General features: G+C 42.3%; 2 protein-coding genes across 4 annotated transcripts in view; one reads left to right on the top strand and one right to left on the bottom strand.

Moving 5' to 3' along the window:
• Positions 1–11,631, bottom strand: part of LOC118423855 (integrin alpha-8-like) — a gene marked incomplete in the record, with an annotated part of 16,627 nt that extends 4,996 nt beyond the window's left edge. The window contains 19 exon segments of the mRNA XM_035832146.1: positions 1–34; positions 413–605; positions 1,106–1,213; positions 1,627–1,672; positions 2,015–2,105; positions 2,538–2,635; positions 3,037–3,145; positions 3,591–3,717; positions 4,183–4,235; positions 4,366–4,419; positions 4,767–4,810; positions 5,006–5,050; positions 5,544–5,624; positions 6,125–6,170; positions 6,351–6,421; positions 6,635–6,761; positions 7,371–7,432; positions 8,838–8,974; positions 11,226–11,631. Coding sequence (XP_035688039.1) covers positions 1–34; positions 413–605; positions 1,106–1,213; positions 1,627–1,672; positions 2,015–2,105; positions 2,538–2,635; positions 3,037–3,145; positions 3,591–3,717; positions 4,183–4,235; positions 4,366–4,419; positions 4,767–4,810; positions 5,006–5,050; positions 5,544–5,624; positions 6,125–6,170; positions 6,351–6,421; positions 6,635–6,761; positions 7,371–7,432; positions 8,838–8,974; positions 11,226–11,428 — 1,729 coding nt within the window.
• Positions 11,632–14,631: 3,000 nt separating this feature from the next.
• LOC118424422 (flavin reductase (NADPH)-like) overlaps positions 14,632–19,003 on the top strand; it is a 15,407-nt gene continuing 11,035 nt past the window's right edge. For 2 of the 3 annotated variants that reach the window (XM_035832984.1, XM_035832983.1), the window contains exons 1-6: positions 14,632–14,648; positions 15,786–15,886; positions 16,556–16,659; positions 17,083–17,164; positions 17,674–17,793; positions 18,412–18,579. In XM_035832984.1, coding sequence (XP_035688877.1) covers positions 15,850–15,886; positions 16,556–16,659; positions 17,083–17,164; positions 17,674–17,793; positions 18,412–18,579 — 511 coding nt within the window. In that variant the 5' untranslated portion in view covers positions 14,632–14,648; positions 15,786–15,849. The remainder of the gene's footprint in view (positions 14,649–15,785; positions 15,887–16,555; positions 16,660–17,082; positions 17,165–17,673; positions 17,794–18,411; positions 18,580–19,003) is intronic. The other variant, XM_035832985.1, reaches the window with a different exon arrangement.

Here is a 19,003-nt window from a genome sequence, read left to right as displayed (position 1 = left end):
CCGCGATGGGCGTCAGTTTATCACGTATTTCATCCTGGAGAACGGGATTTTCATAATGAGAACAGTAGGTAATGAGAAGACCCTCCGAGATGTCTCCATGAAAAAGGGAGATATTGTTTTGGGTGTGTCTGTGGGTGTTTCTGTGTCTGTGGTCTGTGTGTGTGTATGTGTGTGTGTGTGGGGGGGGGGGGGGGGGGTTGGGTGTGTGTGTGTTTGTGTGTGTGTGTGTGTGTGTGTGTGTATGTGTTTCTGGATTTGAAGATAATCCATTCAGGCATTCTCGAGTTAACGCGTTAACACACAAGCATGCAGACGCACACACGCGAACGCTTCCGAAAACTTGGCGCAGGTAACAATACGGTGTAAATAAATCATAAACGATCGTGCAGGTGTCAAATGTTCAGCGTCATACCTTGAGATGAACTTCCAGCATCATGCAGCTCGTCTGTCTCTTCAGCAGACTCATGGCGAGTTGTGACTTGTCTTGTTTCAGCACGGCTCGCTGGAGAGGCAATAACGGGCCGTCTAACACCACCTCCACCAGGAAGTCCTGCGTGTCGGGCACGCCATGGCCGCCGTACTCCACACACAGCATCACGCTGAAACTGGCACCGGAGAAACAAGGAACATGTCAGCTAAACTACGTGACAACTGCCTTACCGAGGTTGATATCATCAACACCGTGAGGACGAACTGTCTACGAAAGAGGAACGGCCCAAATACATGGTCTATGGAGAGAATACTCGAGAGGGGAGTCACCTGAGGTGATGAAGCAACCGTCTGTCTACGGAGAATGAGCAGAATAGCTCCAACCCAACTGAATATGGGAGTTCTCACAGCTATTGGACTTTTAAAGAAATGTTTGGACATGCTAGAGATAGGAAAACCCCGGGCTTCCAGAGGAACTCCTCAAGCTTCAAGAGAAGAAGTTACGACTCAATAAACAAGAAATCGGAGGTCGATTTCATAAATCCGAGAACTATCTTGTAGTTATTGTAGTTGTTGTAAGTTTATTGCTTTATTCGTCACCAATTTCCCGCTGATTGTGTTATTTTTATTATTATTGTTGTTGTTGTTATTCGGTTGATCATACTATGGAACGTACCAGGCGGCCCTCCCCCCGTCAGCTGTAGAGCACCGTCTGGTCTCCGTGTCCACAACTCTGGGGCGGACAGACAGCACGGCCGTGACGATGTCAATCACGGGAACGGACCTGGGAGAGAGTTTCATGTGAAGATTGTTAGCGCGAAGCTTCATCCTGTACAGGCTAGTTTGTTTGTTTGTCACCTTTATTTAGTGGCACAAATATCGGCAATTTCCTTGCTGTTTCTGCAGCAGGGTATATTTGTAGAGTGAAGGATTGCTAGTCCTTCTCCTCATGTAAATCAAAATTCGTCATAAAATATTATAGAGCTAAAGGACCATTCTTCAACCGAGACGGGGGTGATACCGACTACCGAGCACCCTTGTCCCGCTGGTGAAACACATTTTCGTTCAGGTTACGTGACGTACAGTATGATTTCAGAAGGATCAGAGGACCTATGGGTAATAGCGTTATCCTTCACTTGTAGCCTTGCTGAAGGGCTCCTTTTCATCTAGAACTGAACTTTTTTTTCCGGATCTTACCTGAAAACTGTTGCAGCATCAGATTCAAATGCACCAACTGCCAAATCTGCAACATCAATGTAGAAACACGCATCGTAAAATCGCCCAGCTACATTTCTTAAGAACGAATCTCGCACAATCGAATGGAGAAGCAATATAACAGAAATCAGAATGTAGCAAAATGTACTTGTAGTCGGGAACTAATATGCTGTTCTTGTAGTCGGTAACTAATATGCTGTTCTTGAAGTCGGTAACTAATATGCTGTTCTTGAATTGGTTACTATGCAATCATTAGTAATGTGTTTCTGTATTATCTATGTTGTGTTGTAGCAAAAGTACCATATATACATTCTTTTTATGCGGCACACGAGGGACAGTATGTTTTCATCTTATCTTAAAGACATCCCACCTGGGTAAAGGTTGCCGTCCACATCCACACCGCCCGATAGTGAGTACCCAAACGACTTCAGACCGGGCCCAACAGAGCTCGCTTCTATTGTCTGATGAACAAGGAAAAAATGAATTTCAAAACAGTGCCAGGATGAACTTATACTAAAAACGAATTGTCTTAGACGGCTAAATTTCCATGTAGCATAGATAATACAATAAAACAGTGGAAGCTTTAACCGTTTGGCATCCGTATATCGCCCTTACATCTGTAAATGATTTCAACACGTTGGAAATTAATGAAGTCTTTTATTTACAACCAAGATATGTATATGTATAAACCGACAGCCGACGTCAATTTCGGTGACCGTTCCTCGCCTTCCTCAGTGCAGTGCATTACTGACTTCTTTTGCGTACTGCAGCTAGGTGTCGCTACTAACAATGCGGTCCCAAACGTGACGTTTTGTCATAAATATGAAGAAAAAAAATATTGTGGCCAGTTATCTTGTTTGAACAAAAAAAAACTTGTTTTCTGTGGTTCTTACCAGTGATGGTTCCTCTCTCAGGCCCTCTGGCGATCCCCTAAAGATATACACCACTCCTTCTCCTGTCTTGCCTGCATACGGCGCACCAACCGCCACATCTGAGAGAGAAATTAAAAGTCACCAGTTTCTTAGGTATTTCTTTTCAAGAAGGAAAACGGACTGAACAGCCTTGCAGCATGATACTTGAACGTTGTTAAATCTAACTATTGACTTTTTACTGCGCTGTGTTATGTCTTGTGGGCTGGTGCACAGTTCGTTAACAAACAAGGCATACACGCGATGGTAGTTATGAGTAAGCGACTTGTAATTTAACAATAATTCCTATCGATAACAATAATTCCTATCGATGAAGAAAAGATAGACAACGTTTTGGCGCCTTAGTTCGATATAGTAGCATGGAGCCTTGCAAGCGGACATTCGGGGGGCGACTAAAAGCACAACGAGGCTGGGCTCCAGGCTACGACATGCTGCCAATGTACGACAACGAGAACTGACTTACCGTTGAACCCATCGCTGTCCATATCGCCCAAGGCAACCATGGCCGTGCCGAAGCGCCCTCCAGCGGATCGGCCCGTTATGGGCGTGGTGTCCCGAATCGAGCCCTTTGCCTGTGGAGGAAAGGCAAAGCAAATGTTGAAAGAAATGTTGAGAGGAAAATCGTGAAAATCGGAGCTGTGAAGTAAAATATCCTGACAGGGAGCTTCATGATTTTTCACCCAGATTTCTACTTGGACATTTGTCGTTGTTGTTCAAATTTACCGCGTTTAGTACTATCAGTACCTCGTTAATAGGGGACTCAAACAAAGACATCTTCCATAACAAAATCAAGACTACAACATGTCAAGGACGACAACGAAAAACACGACTTGCTGCTACAATGCTGATAGAACTTGACCTTTGTCTTCTATCAAGATATCAGATATCATTTCAAATACATCCAGAAATTCTGGACAAAATGTTCGGAAAAACAAAGAAATGAACACAAAAAACATACAAAACATGTTGTTTCTCATTTGAAAGGGGATTGATCTGATCTATAAACGTCATACTTACTGCTACCAGACCGCAATATCTCAGCTCGGGCCTGCAGAGGAACACGTACACCCGCCCCACGTCCCCCTGCATGGTGGGGCCGCTCAGCACGCTGTAGTACGGCGCACTGATCAGCAAGTCCTGACGCCTGGTGAAAAACAAATGAAAACTTTACCGCAAGATCATACAAAAATGCTAATCACAAAGAAAAACAGTGGTATACAGGATTGATTCTTAACAAAGAAATAAAATATAGGTGATAGTAAAAGGGAAATGACATTTATTCTGAATACATTTTTACTAGAAACTATTTTAAGGGTTTGACTTCTGTATGCTGTATGATCAAACATTTTCATAGATAAACGGGTTGGACGACAACAAACGCAAGACGATTGTGTGAAAAGCGGATTTTTTTATTTTTTTTTGCTTTAAGGGATGATTTACTTCTTTCAGAATTTTATTGTGAACATTGAGAGATTGAGACTTTTCTATTTCAAGCGAATGAGAACATATAAAACATAAACAATGTAAACGAGGAATACAAGCTTACCAGATAAGATGTCGTATCTATGACTGAGGTTGGTTTGAGACTAGAATAAAAAAAACATCTTACCCGTCACCGTTAACATCCGTGACACAGAGGGACGACCCGAAACCAGAAGCAAGCTGAAACGCAAATGTTCACAAATGATAGGCGCATGCAACGTGACGACAAAATTAGAGCTTTGTATTTTACACTTCATACTATACTTTTACAACTGGCGATAATTGATTGTAGATTAAGCTGTTGTTTTACCTGTTCTCCTATCAGCTCAGTGATAAATTCCATATTCTTGTTCACAATAGATACCTGCAATAGAACAGTAGTATATATCATAACGTTTGGGGGCGCATCTGTCAGCAGCGACACCTATGCTGCAGTGCAATGTGGAGCAGCCAGAACTGCCCTAAAGAATGTGACAGATAGACGGTCACTTGGTTGTGTCTAAATAGACAGCATGTACAACCATATGTGTGTATCTTTCTAACCATCTTTCTTTTTTTCACGGTATGTCAAAAAATATAATTCAAAACGAAGAAGTAGGAGTAAAAAAAATGAAAAAGATATTGGCCAACTTGAGGCCACAGTCTTATTGCCTGAATTTTTAATTGACAGTGAGGGTCAGTCCATTCAAAAACTATGGTGTACAAACTCACCAATCCCATTATTCTTTTCGCCCTTGGCCCGCCGATGGCGTAATCTACAGGTGAAATAAAGTTAATAACGACATGTTTATGATTGTCAAATAGTGAGTCCAATGTAATGTGTATTAATTTTTATTGTTTTCCCGCGAAATTTCGGAACCGACTATTTAGATTTGCTCCTTTGAGGCTTTCAAATATTACAAAATAAAAAGTGGAAAATAAACAGAAATCAATAAAACAGCTCTTATTACCTTCTTCACCGCTGCCTGACAAGTCCCCAGCAGCTACAGACATTCCTGCAGAGAAAAACATCAGGACTGTCAGTCTTAAAATTTAACCTCTACCATGGCGTAAAAGTCCCACATACATGTACATGAACCTAGTACCCAAACGTAAAGGCAGTGGGGTAGCATTCCCGATTCGAACCCGCGTCCTACAATCCCGCTTAAGTTCAAATTAGAGAAGATTCATCTCTAATATGATACAATGAGACTTAAGACTTTAAGATATGTAAACGCCATTAATCGATGAAGGCCAGATATACAGGTGAGATACTCAATGCAAAAGTTACTGAAGAAACTAGATACGTTTCTATTTTCTCGTAAGCGGATGCTATCTTAAACATCTGACCGTTTACAAAACTAATGTAGTTGCTTGTTGTATACGCGTAACCTTTGTATTGTCTATCTACGGGTATAAGTGCCGTAGTTATAACTTGTTCATCATTAACTATGAATTAGGTACAAACCATAGTCATGCAATTTTTTTACTGGAGGGGATATGACATACCAGAGTAATCGTCGAAGTAGTTTTGCCTCTGGTCGGTTTGTCCTAAGTCCAGAGTTAGCCGGTCGATGGAGAAGATCTGCCCTGTAATAACAATTTTAAAGAAAGACAATCATTTCTTCCTTTTCTGATCATTGAAACTATTAATTAAGGGTGCTTAAACATGAAGTGTGTTTGTATTTCTGTGTGTGTGTCTGTATCTGTGTGCCTCTGTGTGTGTGTGTGTGTGTGTGTGTGTGTGTGTGTGTGTATCTGTGTCTGTGTGTGTGTGCCTGTGTGTGTCACAGTGTGTGTGTGTGTGTGTATCTGTGTCTGTGTGTGTGTGCCTGTGTGTGTCACAGTGTGTGTGTGTGTGTGTGTGTACATGTGTGTACATGTGTCTCTGTGTGTGTGTCTGTCTGTGTGCATGTGTGTGTGTGTGTGTGTGTCTGTGCATGTGTGTGTCTGTGTGCATGCATGCGCGTTTATTTGTATCTACGCGTCTATTAATGTGTGTCAGTGCATTAGTGCATTCGCTTGTATGAATATAATACATGACTCTGCTTCTCTCTGAGCGTAAGTGCTAGAAAATGCGTTGTGCCTACCTTCCCACAGGTAGCTGCCGGGGGCTCCAAACACGATATCTCCATTCTGTAAGGAAACAAAGATATCCCGTTGAAGTCAATGATCACTATTAGTCCGGGTGCCCTGCTAGTTATCATGTGGTTCTAACACTGTAGTGCAAAGAAAGACCGTAAATAAACTACTCCTTGGGACATCGGCTAGACCCCTACACCATCCCGCCCTCTTGAAATGTGATTTACATATCACCTGTGTGATCGCAGCGCTTGTCCCCGCTTGACAGAATCCTTCCTCGAACCATGCAGCTCTTTTAAATTCTCCTGAAAGAACATGAGTAACATTTCTTTAATCTTTGCTAATATGTCACTAACGCACGCTTGCACGCACGCAAACCATCTAGTAAATAGATTAAACATTCATTCATTTAACTTTCAATAAGATGAAGACTGAATCGTCACTAAACAAGTCTCAAGTGAAATGATGATCTCTGATGGACTCAAGAATCTATCTAAGGATAGAAACTATCATCTTACTGTTTTTGCAGGGTGAAAATTCCTGGATCCGCGTCATGTTTCTTCTCGCGAGAAGACAGTTTCCGACGAGATTCCAACTCTCGCTGAACCCCCGCAGTCCCTTGTACCAGTACCGCGGTGCGCATGCCTGGATTTAATAGAAAATTCTTTTTTTAGCCTGATTAAATTTAGCTTATAGCAGCCCGCCCAACATCCGCCGGCCTAGGCCTCCTAGCGGGGAGGGGCCAGTTACAGCCCCGGACAGCAAAGTTTGTTACACAGACTACTTTTTTATGCACACAATAAGAAGTTGTTTGAGGGAAAACTGTGCAGATGGGGGAAGGGAAGTTCATTTTGTGATATGATCTATTTTCCTTTCTTTTCTTTATTATTTACTTCTCAGATTCACCACAAAACAAGAGCCACTCAAACGTTTTGGGCTACGTACTGTACTGGATTGTGATGTCAAATGTTTGTTTACGTTTGACTTGAAAAGGTTAAGGATACGCCAATCAGGTAAGCAACCACGAGGAGCTTATTCTATACGATTCACGCTGTGTAGTAATATGTGAAAGAAGCTTTCAGTGTGGAACTTCCTCCTGAGAGGTGGATTGTGGAAGAAGAAAGGGTGATTTGCTTCCGTGGAAGTAGCAAAATGTTTCCTTGCTTTTGTCGCAAGTTGCCTATCAGCCAATCATTAGTGTGTCGCTTTTATTTATTGCATCAAAAGGGGAACAGAAAAAGTTGTCAGACTTACGACAATTAGGTCCTCACTGGGCGACGTCCGCACGGTGGCGCCCATCATCTGGTCAGGCTTGGCTGAAACGTGCATGTAACGGACATCGTGATTGGATGGCAAAGGAAATGCTGACGATTTCAATAGATGGCACCAAAGAATTGCGCCAAAGTGGCGCAAATCCGTGTGATGAACTCAGACGGAGTTCTCTATGACAAATGACAAATTGGGCTGAAGTTTCAATTTATTTCAAATATTACAAAAAATTCACAATTCGCAAAATTGTGCAATTATTGACAATATCTTTTGTATGAATTTTTAATTATTTGGCCTGAATTTCTTATATGTCGTCTGAAAATGACGTCACATCAGAAACTTGAGGCCATTGTGAACGTTTGCGGAAGTTCAGGGGTGAGCAGGATGCTTGAATGAACTGAAACTGGAACATCGCTTCCTTTCTCATAACTCCTGTTCCCATGAATCTGCTATAATCCGAATGTCAGAGGAATGACCTCACGTTCTATTACGCAGCAAAATTTGAATAGCAGGACTGTCAAACGACACTTCGTGACGACTGCGAAAATACGCGGGAAACTGCTCATGCCAGGATGTCCGTGACACGACTATCGCCCTTATCTGCCATCACACATGTTCACCGCCCGCGCACGACAGGCGTATTGTGTTCAGCAATTCCCCACACCCATAAGCTTTATGCTTTCACTTGCCACAAGAACAGAAAATCACTTGAGTTTTTCAAAACATTTCCTTAATTACATAGAAAGTACATTTTAGACACATGAGTAGCACTGACAAGTTTAATAATATATTTCTCATGCGTTTTGACAAACCAACCATAGCTAAACCCATACAGTCCTACATTTTCACCATTACCAATAAGCGAGAAGAAGCCAAACCTCTGCATTAAACAAGTTTTGTGATACTTTTATATGTATATATGTTTTGACTTGTTGTGACCTGTACTTAGCTCGGTTGGGGAAAACTGTATAATAAAAGTCTTCATTCATTCTTATTCTTTTGCCTGCATGTAATTTTCATTTACTTTCATTATCTATTTTTTTCTACACTTTCATCACTTACCTACGAATGATTCTCTTATAATTAATCCACTCCTCTCCTCAACCCAGTGACCCCAACCCTCTATGCCTTTCTACTAATGTCCAAGTAGATGTGACTCTAGTTCACCTTTATCCGATTGGTAATCTATCTAGAAACATGGTACTTTAGAACTATCGAAGTCAACGGATGGTGGTTTCAAATTGCTGCAAAATGCTGCAGTTTGAAACAACCGTCCGTCGACTTGACATTCCAAAATAACCTGTTCTTTGAAACTCATCGGATATAGGTTACCTCGCGTATAAAGGTGAAGTAGCGTCAATTATGTTGTAAAAACAAAAGGTAAAGCACCACGAGTTAGACCCTTACATCTGCTTGGAGATTATTACGTCATATTTCCTAGGCCCAACTTACCGTCTGCGAGCTCGAGCGGAAGCCTGTGACATGTTGAATTGGCACCAAGTCCGTCCTGACCGGGACATCTGAACACGGCGCCTGTAGACACGCTTCCGGCCGCCGCGTCCAGGGCGAAGGGTGCTCCAACCACTAAGCTGGTAAAGCAGACAAGGGTAGAGTATTAAAGGTATGATTAACGTTAGAGTAAAGAGCAGAGAGGAGCTACTAAGAGAGTCGAGAGTTGATTCGAGCGGAGAGGAGAGGAGCTTAAGGTAGAGAAGAGAAGAGAAGAGAAGAGAAGAGAAGAGAAGAGAAGAGAAGAGAAGAGAAGAGAAGAGATCACTAGAGTAAAGATCAGTAAATTAGAGCCTAGTAGAGATCAGTAGAAGTGCAAAGTAAAGTAGAGTAGAGTATAGGTAATAGAATAAGTAGAGTATAACCGTACGTTGTATACATATCGATCATACGATCGCAACCTGATAACATTCTTGCTTATATGTTATAATATTCAGCGGAAAAGGCAGTCTTAGATCCCTGTCGGCAACTGTTTGATCTATATGTCACAAACTGCTAGCTTGAAAATCCTACGACATAAAACAAATCGCGCAGCAAGCTACATATATGAACGAATGTGACCCGGGTCCCTCACCGTGCAAGACTTGAGTCAAACGATTTTATCTTCTTTTGGTAAGTTGAGTCAAATTTTTTTTTGTAAAATAGTCGTCTCGCAAGATTTGCACCAAATGGACCACGTAAGCCTCGTGAATGTCGTGACTTGCATCAAACTTTCAAAGCCCGTTAAAGAAAACATAGGCAGATGTATACGGGCACGTGCTGTGTTATTTCTTCAGAAAGAATAATGAAACTCATGATTAGCCCAACTCGATCGTAACACTATATCAAAGGCTTGTGTTAGCCCTACTAAATAGGATGTTAAGTCTTTGTCTATACGCTTACATGAACGCTGCGCCCCTATTTTGTACTTTGTGTAATAGTTGTTTCCATACATTGTACCATGTACAAATGTCGCGCAATAAAGTTCTCTTTCTTTCTCTCTCTCTCTCTCTTCCTTCAGGACCGAAATAAATGAGGGGGCAGGGATTATCAGAGATTCTCTCTAAATCTCATTTGGTGCCCTCAGCCGCAAAAGGATAAGGTTTCCATGGTTTTAATGAAATACCACGTAATCCAAATAACGGCCAAGTATCTTCAGACATCAAGTTGACAAGAAGTATAAAAGTTCCTCAACAGACCCCTTCACAAAGTGGCCGAAAACTAGGCTAGCTTATCCGTACTATAATCCCCAATGTTTTGTGAGAAAACTTTACGTGATGTACTCCAAGCAGAGGTGGATGAAAACTGACCCTCGCATTAAATTGATTTTTAGATAAATTGACACAAAGACAGGAAGCATACGGTGGTCTGTTTGAAACTCTAGTCTCAACAGAAACAAAGGGGAGCCAGTTTTAGGAACACGCGGTATGAAGTTTGTGCCGGCTTCTCTTGAACAGCTGTCTCTAGAGTGACTTTAGTTACAGAGTTTAATCAGAAACATTCAGGTGTTGGGAACAGCGTTTCCCGTTTCGTGCTACTGGTAGAGAAGTCTTTGTTCAAAGAGACCACCCGTGGTTCGTATTTTAGATCGCTACCTGTGAAGTTGTGTGGAAATTTCTCTTTAAGCAGAGGTTATGTTCCGACTTCATTTCTATGTCTTATTTCTATGCGTTTTGTTCGAGTTTCTTCTTCGTTATGCTAAGGAAACCTGACAAAGAAAATGCCAAACAGAAACGACTTAAAAGACGTCCAAAACAAGACGTATTCTAAACCCTTCTTGCAGAATATGCGGAAGTACCCGGTGAGTCTTTCTTTCGGTGGATAGAAAGTATGACTAGACTATACTCGCTGTCAATGGACGGCAAATTTGCTTAATTTTTTAACAAAGAAAATGAAAGAAAGCGTTTCATAAAATCAAACTCATCAAAGAAAATTTACGGCATGCAACCGCAGATTCAAGCTCAATGGCTTCCGATGCTCCGAAATTCATGTTATTGTATGCTACTGGATGTCGGGGAGCCCCTACGACCACTGAGGTTACGGGCCGTGATTGAGTGAGTGAGTGAGTCACAGACTGTTCCATTTATTACCGACTGTTGAATCACTCGAAGTTGCTCTTTTTGATAAGCCTGTGTTTAACTGTTATTTTTGCCTATGAAAACATTGGAATACCGTGAGGAAATATGATATACAATGACTCTATAGCCCAAATCTTGTCAGATTATAAAAAAGTATCACTATAAAGTAAATGCAATTCAAAGATATACGTCGAAAGCATCAATATGTACTCGCCGGTACCGGTATTACAGCATTACACAGAAGAAAAGGTGAAACTGTAATGTTAGAACTTACCCCGCCCCTCCGCCGTTAGTTTCTCGGTGGAAGTCGAGCGAGGCGCCGAAGCCGCTGCCAGTAGGTCCCCGGTACAGCAGACGACTCTCCACGTCCAAATTGAACCCTTCAACGTCCACAGTCGCTGACAGAAAAATCAACCAGACCCACATAGCCGTCTTGTTGTCTCCAGTTTTAGTTTTAAAGCAGTTAACGCGGAACATTGCAAGGAAATATAGAAACCTTTATGTTAGCCAAGCGTGCCCGACTAAACTTCCTACCGCGCTAGCACTGTGTGAAAGTCGGTCAACCTCAGTGAAAGGCGATCTTCCGCCAATTTCAGTACGTAGTAACTGGGACGGACTGCAGGATATCGCCGCCAACCAATACTAACCACGGAAGCAACTTCAGCAGAACACCGTGACCTTGGATCGTCCTTCTGACTTAACCCCGACCTTAGCTGTACAAACTTATAATGTGTTGAGCCAAGATCACTGAAAAGAATGTGTGGCACTGGTACACTTGGCATTGAATCTTCACAAGCGTGTTCTTATATATCATTAACGAACTGGGGTTGCTGACAAACTCCTGAATGACATATAGGAAGGATTTGGGAGTGATGTTGACCATATTTGGTCCAATGAGAAAGCAGAAAAGGAACATGCTTCTGCACTTTCTCCCCGAGTGCCAAGTCTCGGGGGATGTGTTTGATAAGTATCTCAAGCCAACAGCGAAGCGTGAGTCAGCCGAAGGGGACGTCTCTAGTCTCTAAAGCATGAGAAACGCTTCCAAAAATACGGGCTGCGGTTTTGAGGTCATCCCTTAAACTGCTGACAGTGCCCACTACTTCCTCCTGTCATTCAAGACGAACAGACTCAAAAGAGAAACCAGAATTCACGAAATCGATGAGCTGATAGTGTATACTCGATAGAAAATTATGTACGGCTGTGTATATAACGTTAACATTGAGTTTGATATCGACGATCCGCCAAATGTAAGATAAGAGTAAATGCACATCCACTAGAGATAGAAAGGGGGCGCTATAAAAAGCAATTTGTCCACGATAGATTACTGTAAATGCAGAAACTTTCGCGGTGGTTTAATGTTCGCGGTTTTCGGAACGCGGCCGCTTCACCGCGAATTTGAAACCACCGCGAACATTTTTCCGTGGCAGTAAGAGACTACAGTGCATGACTCAAAGCCTCAAAGGCGCTACCTCGAAATGAAAACCACCACGAAAAGTCAATTTTCCCGCTACCGCGAAATTAAATACATAACAGTATGTAAATACTGCTCAATGAAAGCAAGGTAAAATGAAAGGATTTCATTGCAAGACCGAAAGAAATAAACTAAGCAAAAAAATGTACAATTTCTAAGTCTTTCGGTATATACAGGTGCAGTTATATACAGTGCTTGTTGTACAGTATATACCAAAAGACTTCAAAATGGTACAAATGGATTTTTACCGGCTAGACGGGCCCCTTTTAATAGCCGGAAAAAATCCCAACTACTACTATCTCCGCGACCCAACCTGTGCTTGGAGAATACTCTACACACTTTGCCACTGCGTATTACAGAGTGTCTTACACGCCCCATAGAGGACATAACGTCTCTCCCAACATCTACTCGAAGGTACTAGAATCGTATTCCAAAAGGGTCTGGAGCAATACTGTAAATGCATTTAATTTCGCGGGATTTAATTTCGAGGTAGCAGGAAAAGGGACTTTTCGCGGTGGATTTAAGTTCGCGGTAACACCAGACTGCAGTTAAATACCATTATAGAAAAATGTTCGCGGTGGTTTCAAGTTCGCGGTAAAGTGGTCACCGCGAAAACCGCGAATATTCTGCATTTACAGTACCTAATTTTCAAGCAGATGTTTGGGAGCTCGAGTGGACAGCAGCAGATGATCTCAGATCGGTTGTGTATTCTAGAAGAGAACTGATAGAAAATCCGGTCGGTCGGAAAAATTAATTATGTCAGAAAAGCCAACCGCTCACAAAAAAGTGTCCACAGAAACGCCGGCCGCTCAGAAGAAAAACTGTCCTCTGTCCACCCCAGTATCTGCTCGGAGTTTAGCCAGGTCAGCTTATGCAAATGAAGATAGCTGTTACGGGTCATTGACCGTCAACAACCCGGGGCGCTGGCGTTCACGCAACAGTTGGCGAGGCAAACTGGTGAAAGAGGGCCCCCAAGGGGGGGGTACCGACAACGCTCTACGCTAAATTCGGGAGGGCCGGCTACGTAATACGCTAAATTATGGACACTTTATTACGCTGTACGCTAAATTACGAAATTTCATAATGCATTATGCAAATTTTTATTGTCTTTTGGCTGAACTCCGCCGACGGCAGAACATGTGAAGATGAGATCTAAACAAAACTGATAATTCCATCAATAAGATTAAAACTTAACTTCTAAAGACGCCTTGCTGGCCAAAGGCGGCGACAGCAAATTTCTCATGTGACGTAATTTTCAGCACTTGTAGCACCGAAAGCGGAGGCGCGACAATCATAGGCCGTCCGGGGGCATGCTCCCCCGGGAATATTGTGAAATCCTGACCCTCTGAAACGCCATTTTATGCATTTTGAAGGGCAAATTTCGCTCACAGACTAAGCTAAGTTAAATAGCATCCAATTAGAACTTCAATGGTTTTAGCTTTAAGTTTAAGCTGGGCAACGCCCCCAAACATCATTTTCAGATTTCGAGTGCACGCGCCGAAAGCACGAACAGTCGAACTGTCGCAAGGTAGGTACGGGAAAATTTGGAAATTTTTACCCTCTGAAACACCATTTCCTGCATTTTGAGGGGCAAATTTTGCTGGCAGGCATATGCTCAATGTAATGACATTTCTGTCAGAGAAACGTCTTTGAGGGCGACGAGCGCCGGAGAGTCGTGAGCGCCGGAGGCCCAAGCCGTCGCAAGCCTTGGCAAGGGCCGCCCGGTGCCCGGAGAAAAATTGAAATCTCGACCCTCTCAAATGCCATTTCCTGCATTTAAGGGGCAAATTTTGCTTGTTAACTAAGCTAAGGTCGGTAAAAAGATTTCTACTAGTTGGGGGACGACGTTCCCGCAACATTTTTTCACCATGTCCAGTGCCGAAGTGTTGAGCCATAGCAAGGAATGTCCGGCGAAATTTTGAAATCTGGACCCTTTGAAACGCAATTTCCAGCATTTTCGCGGGTAAAATTTGCCGGTAGACTAGTTAAGTTTAATGAAACTTTGATTACGCTTGACGAAAAATTAATATGAATTACGTTTTACGGTAAAATCCGGTTAGCTTCTACGTAATACGTTAAATTAAAGGGGCCAATATCGCTCGACGCAAAATGCACCGATTACGCTCTACGTTGAATTCGAACGGTCCCGCTACGGAGTACGTAGAATTAAAACCGCCGATTACGCTCTACGGAAAAGGGCTTTGGGGCCCCCGTGAAAGTTTGTTTGTATATAACGGTTATATGTATATATGGGGAAACCCCTGTCTTATAACTCAGTTTCTTTGCTTGCCAGGGACCTAGCAGATCGTTATTTGTGTTATATTCTGAGTTTTGTACGCTGTTTACTAGTATCGTTATTTTAAAGTGGCGTCTTCAATTGCCGGGCTTTCGCTTTTTCGTCAACGCAACAGGAGGCGTTGTGTAATACTATGTTTGACCTCAAAACTTTACCGTAACACATATTATAAAGCGACGCCGAATTGAAGTTCGTCCCTGAATTTATCTCTTCATGAATTTCCCTACACAGGAATGTGATTTGATAAGAAAAGAACGAAATGTATTTTACGTTACCACTTACTAGTAACGTTACCCCTCCTTTTATGTCCATGTTGTTGTTCAGTCCATTTCAAAAATTATTTTGCCAGAGAGTTGGCGTTTTAGCTTTGGGGGAGCCTGCGGGTACGGGTATAAAGAAGTCTTGGCCGGTGCACAGTGTGGGGGGCTTAAGTGTTAAGGCAGGAGTTGGGAAGTATTCGTGCAAGGGTTCGATGAAAGAGCTGGGCTGTCTACCTGGGCTGTCTACCTGGCCTGGCTATCACGTCAGGCTACTCAGATCCCCCCATTCATAGCCCCATCATATGGCACTCAGCTGATTGACAGGCATAGTAATTGCTAATCTCCAACCTGCCAGTGACCTGAGGCTTGCCTGTCCATGTGCACCACTGGCTGAGCCCTTCGGGAATGTGTCTGGGAGGCATTCCTTGCAGGAACACAAATGTGCAATCGTTGCTCAGCCGGGACTTAATGAGGCATGCAGTGCTGATGATGCACCGGTTGCGAATTCGTTTTAAAATCGTTGTAACAAGGAAGACTCTTGCTAACTGTAAACTGTAACCCACAACCAGACTGGTTTCAACCTAGGTACTGAGGCCGGCCATGAGGTCCGGGAAGGTTCTGAATGCGTGGTTTGGGGGGTATTTAAGAACATATTGCTCTGAAAAAAACTCTTGATATATGTTTCTAAAATATACCATGTAGAAAATGTGGTACAACATTTTTGTCTGCATGTTATTACATGCCCATAATTATATCCATGTTAATTAAGGATGCAATCTTCTATTTTCATTTTTTTTCTTCCAATAGTTGAAAGTGACTGCTGCACTTCAGAGCTGTTGGACAGGATTCCTTATCCTTTCTAAGTCCGACCATGAGACTGGCAGTGTTTGGGGCCACTGGTCCTACAGGTATTAGGTTTGGTGATTTTTCTTAATCTCCAAGCAGATCCTATGGTGCCATAGCACCGGTGACTCCCTTTGGTCGGATACTCCTTGGCCAGCTTTGATCCTATCTTATGGCACCGTAGGATCTGCTTGGAGATTAAACTTTCCTTAGTTACTGTAATTGCAGAAATGTTCGCGGTGGATTAATGTTCGCGGTTTTCGCGTCGACCACTTTACCGCGAAATTAAATCCACCGCGAACATTTTTCTTTTAAGGTATTAGATTGCAGTAGATGGTGTTACCGCGAAATTAAATCCACCGCGAAAAGTCATTTTTCCCGCTACCGCGAAATTAAATCCCCGCGAATTTAAATGCATTTACAGTATTCGAAGTTAAATGTGAAGAGTGTACTGTATACTATTGTACAATAGTATCTTTATGTGTCTGTAAGAGGCGAGTACAAACAGTCACCTGGCTCCTGGGATTCAAACCCAGGCCAGGCTGCCAGATCACAAACCTAACGCGCTAAACCGTTACACCAAAAGGGACAGTCCAGTTTGGCATGGTCAGTTTAGCGCCAGTTGAGCCCCACTGTTACATATCTTAATGTTTACTACTACGGAGGTGTACTACTCAGGCTAGTCATGTATAAGAGTTGTATGTAAATTTCCACCATGTTGTTCCCTACCCCAGGTTTGGAGGTCGTACAACAGGCACTCGCCCAAGGTCATGATGTCACTGCCCTAGTGAGAGACCCTGACAAGATGGCAGCGCTGGTGCCAAATAAGGACCTCAAGGTTTGTCTGTTTGTTTGTTTTGGACATAATACTAAGTACATGGAGGGAAAAAAGTGTTAAACAGAACACCTTCAAGTTGATAGTTAAGCTTTCTTCTTGGGCCCCATTCCTACCAAAAAGTGACCATGCTGCCATCTTGATGCTACATATTGCTCTAACCCTTCCTTAAATTATAATTTGAATATCATGTCAAAGTATGACTGAAAAGACAACAAACACACAAAGCGTAAAAATAATTGTTTGTTTTTTGTGTATATGTTTGGGTATTAACCTTAAAGTTTAGACTTTTAACATATTGCCCACAATGCATTTCATGCACAACCTGATCTATGAACTGGCTTAAATCATTCAATCAGAAGAGAATGTGTGGAACATTTTAAAGCATTAGTTGGCGCAAATTTCTTTGTTTGCTGACCCTCACAGATTGAGAAGATGGACTTTTCCTCTGCTGATACTGTAGAGCCACATCTGCAGGACAAAGATGTCGTCCTCTCCTGTCTGGGAAGTAAGTATTATGTAGCATCAACTTCCATAGATTGCCAGATACCCTAAGATCGACCCCCCTTCTTAGAAAAATAAGTGTTGTTAGGGCAGAATATCTCCCCTTCCTAGTTTCAAACTCCTTTAAAGTTTAAACACCTTGCGTGCAATTATGTTGTGGACTACATAAATGTTAGTTCTATGGATAAAGGTGAACTGGTGTTACTCAGATGCTGATTGGCTCTTTACTTTTTTTTATGTGGCAGACACTGACAGTCTTATGGTCAACCAGTTGTTCTTTTTTTATCTTAGAGGTTACTTGTCCTTTATAACATCATGTTACAGAAATACAGAGAAATAGATGAACTGGCATCAGAATTACTTATTAGACTATTATATAGTTACTGTTGTATTTACCTGCCTTAGTTTGTAGTTGTACAACATTTATTTGATGAAAAAAAAAATTGCTGAAGAAATTTTGTTGCAAGTTATCTCATATCAGTGCAAGTGGGTCTCATATCAGAGTTTCTGCAGTTAGGAGCTGGCCTTGGTCGACAGTCACACTTTACACAGACTCCATGAAGGTCATTGTCGCTGCCATGAGGAAGAACAACGTCAAGCGCCTGGTCTGCATGACATCCTGGTTCACCACTGGTAAGTTTTCATTTTCCAATGATCAATTGTATTATTACAGTTGGTACTTATTGCACACAGCATGATAAATTATTTAATCAGTACAACGTTCAACAGAATATAACCTACTTTCTGTAACTATTCTGCTTGGTACCCTACAACCACAAGCTATCAAATTATGAAGCCCACTATTAAAAGAAAATCAGGTAATTTGATTAGCAGTTAGCTAGGGGACTTTGTGCAATGAACCTCTAAAACTCGTTACGTGTACATGGCATCTGTCAGACCTAATAAAAGATAAGCTCTTCAGTATCAGAGCTAAACTGGTTTGAGGTAGTTTCCACCAGGCCTTCATACGTGGGTACGGGGATTGTAGAATTCGGCAAAAAAGTTGGCCAGGGGAGTCAGTCCATGCTAAGATTCATCTCCCCCCTCCGTGGCCGACCAACTCTTCTGATAGCAAAAGTCACCTGGCAAATTATTCTCCCTATAATACTTATTAAATAGCCAGCGTATAGCTAGTCTAGTACAGACTACTAGGTTTGAGATGACTTTCAGATTTAGTTTTCATGATTAAAACTGGATCTAGTCTTCCACAGTCAAGATTATTCTCAGATGTCGTATCCTTGTTTTATCCAGATGACCCGTCAAACCCGCCGTTTTTCCTCATGCGCTGGATCATCAAACCCCTGTTCCTGGGGCGAGTCCTGGCAAACATGGCCCAGATGGAGAAGTACCTTCAGGAGTGTGGAGATATCAACTTTACTGTTGTCAGGCCGCCACATTTAACTATGGGACCTGTCACTGGTACTTATGATTTCAATACTTTGTTTATCAATAGTTAAGTGTTTTGTCTGGATTGCACGTAGAAGTCATCATCGACCACGATGGACAACCAAGAGTGTTTTGTCTGGAATAAAAAATGCATTTCTGGTTGCCTCTTTTAGAGCGGCAGTGTTATTTTTCAGGGGAGTGCTGATTCGTTATTTTCAACCAAGCTTAGAAATTCAGAATTTGATTTGTGGTAGGATTGACATGACAGGTAACTGCCACCTTGTGGGTCAGCAGGTTTTTGCTAGGGTTGTTAAGGTAACCAGAAATTCAACATTTTTCCCTAGACTCCCTTGCAGTGTTCGGGAAGGGGCTGTTTTTTTTGGGGGGGGTGGCCCGCGATTTTCAACGTTGGCTATGTTCTATTGTGCCGGGAAAGGGAGTTTGTTGAGGAAGGGAA

The sequence above is a fragment of the Branchiostoma floridae genome, chromosome 10, assembly GCF_000003815.2.
Source record: "Branchiostoma floridae strain S238N-H82 chromosome 10, Bfl_VNyyK, whole genome shotgun sequence".
Lineage (NCBI taxonomy): Eukaryota > Metazoa > Chordata > Leptocardii > Amphioxiformes > Branchiostomatidae > Branchiostoma > Branchiostoma floridae.
This window is presented reverse-complemented; position numbering and strand designations above follow the sequence as displayed.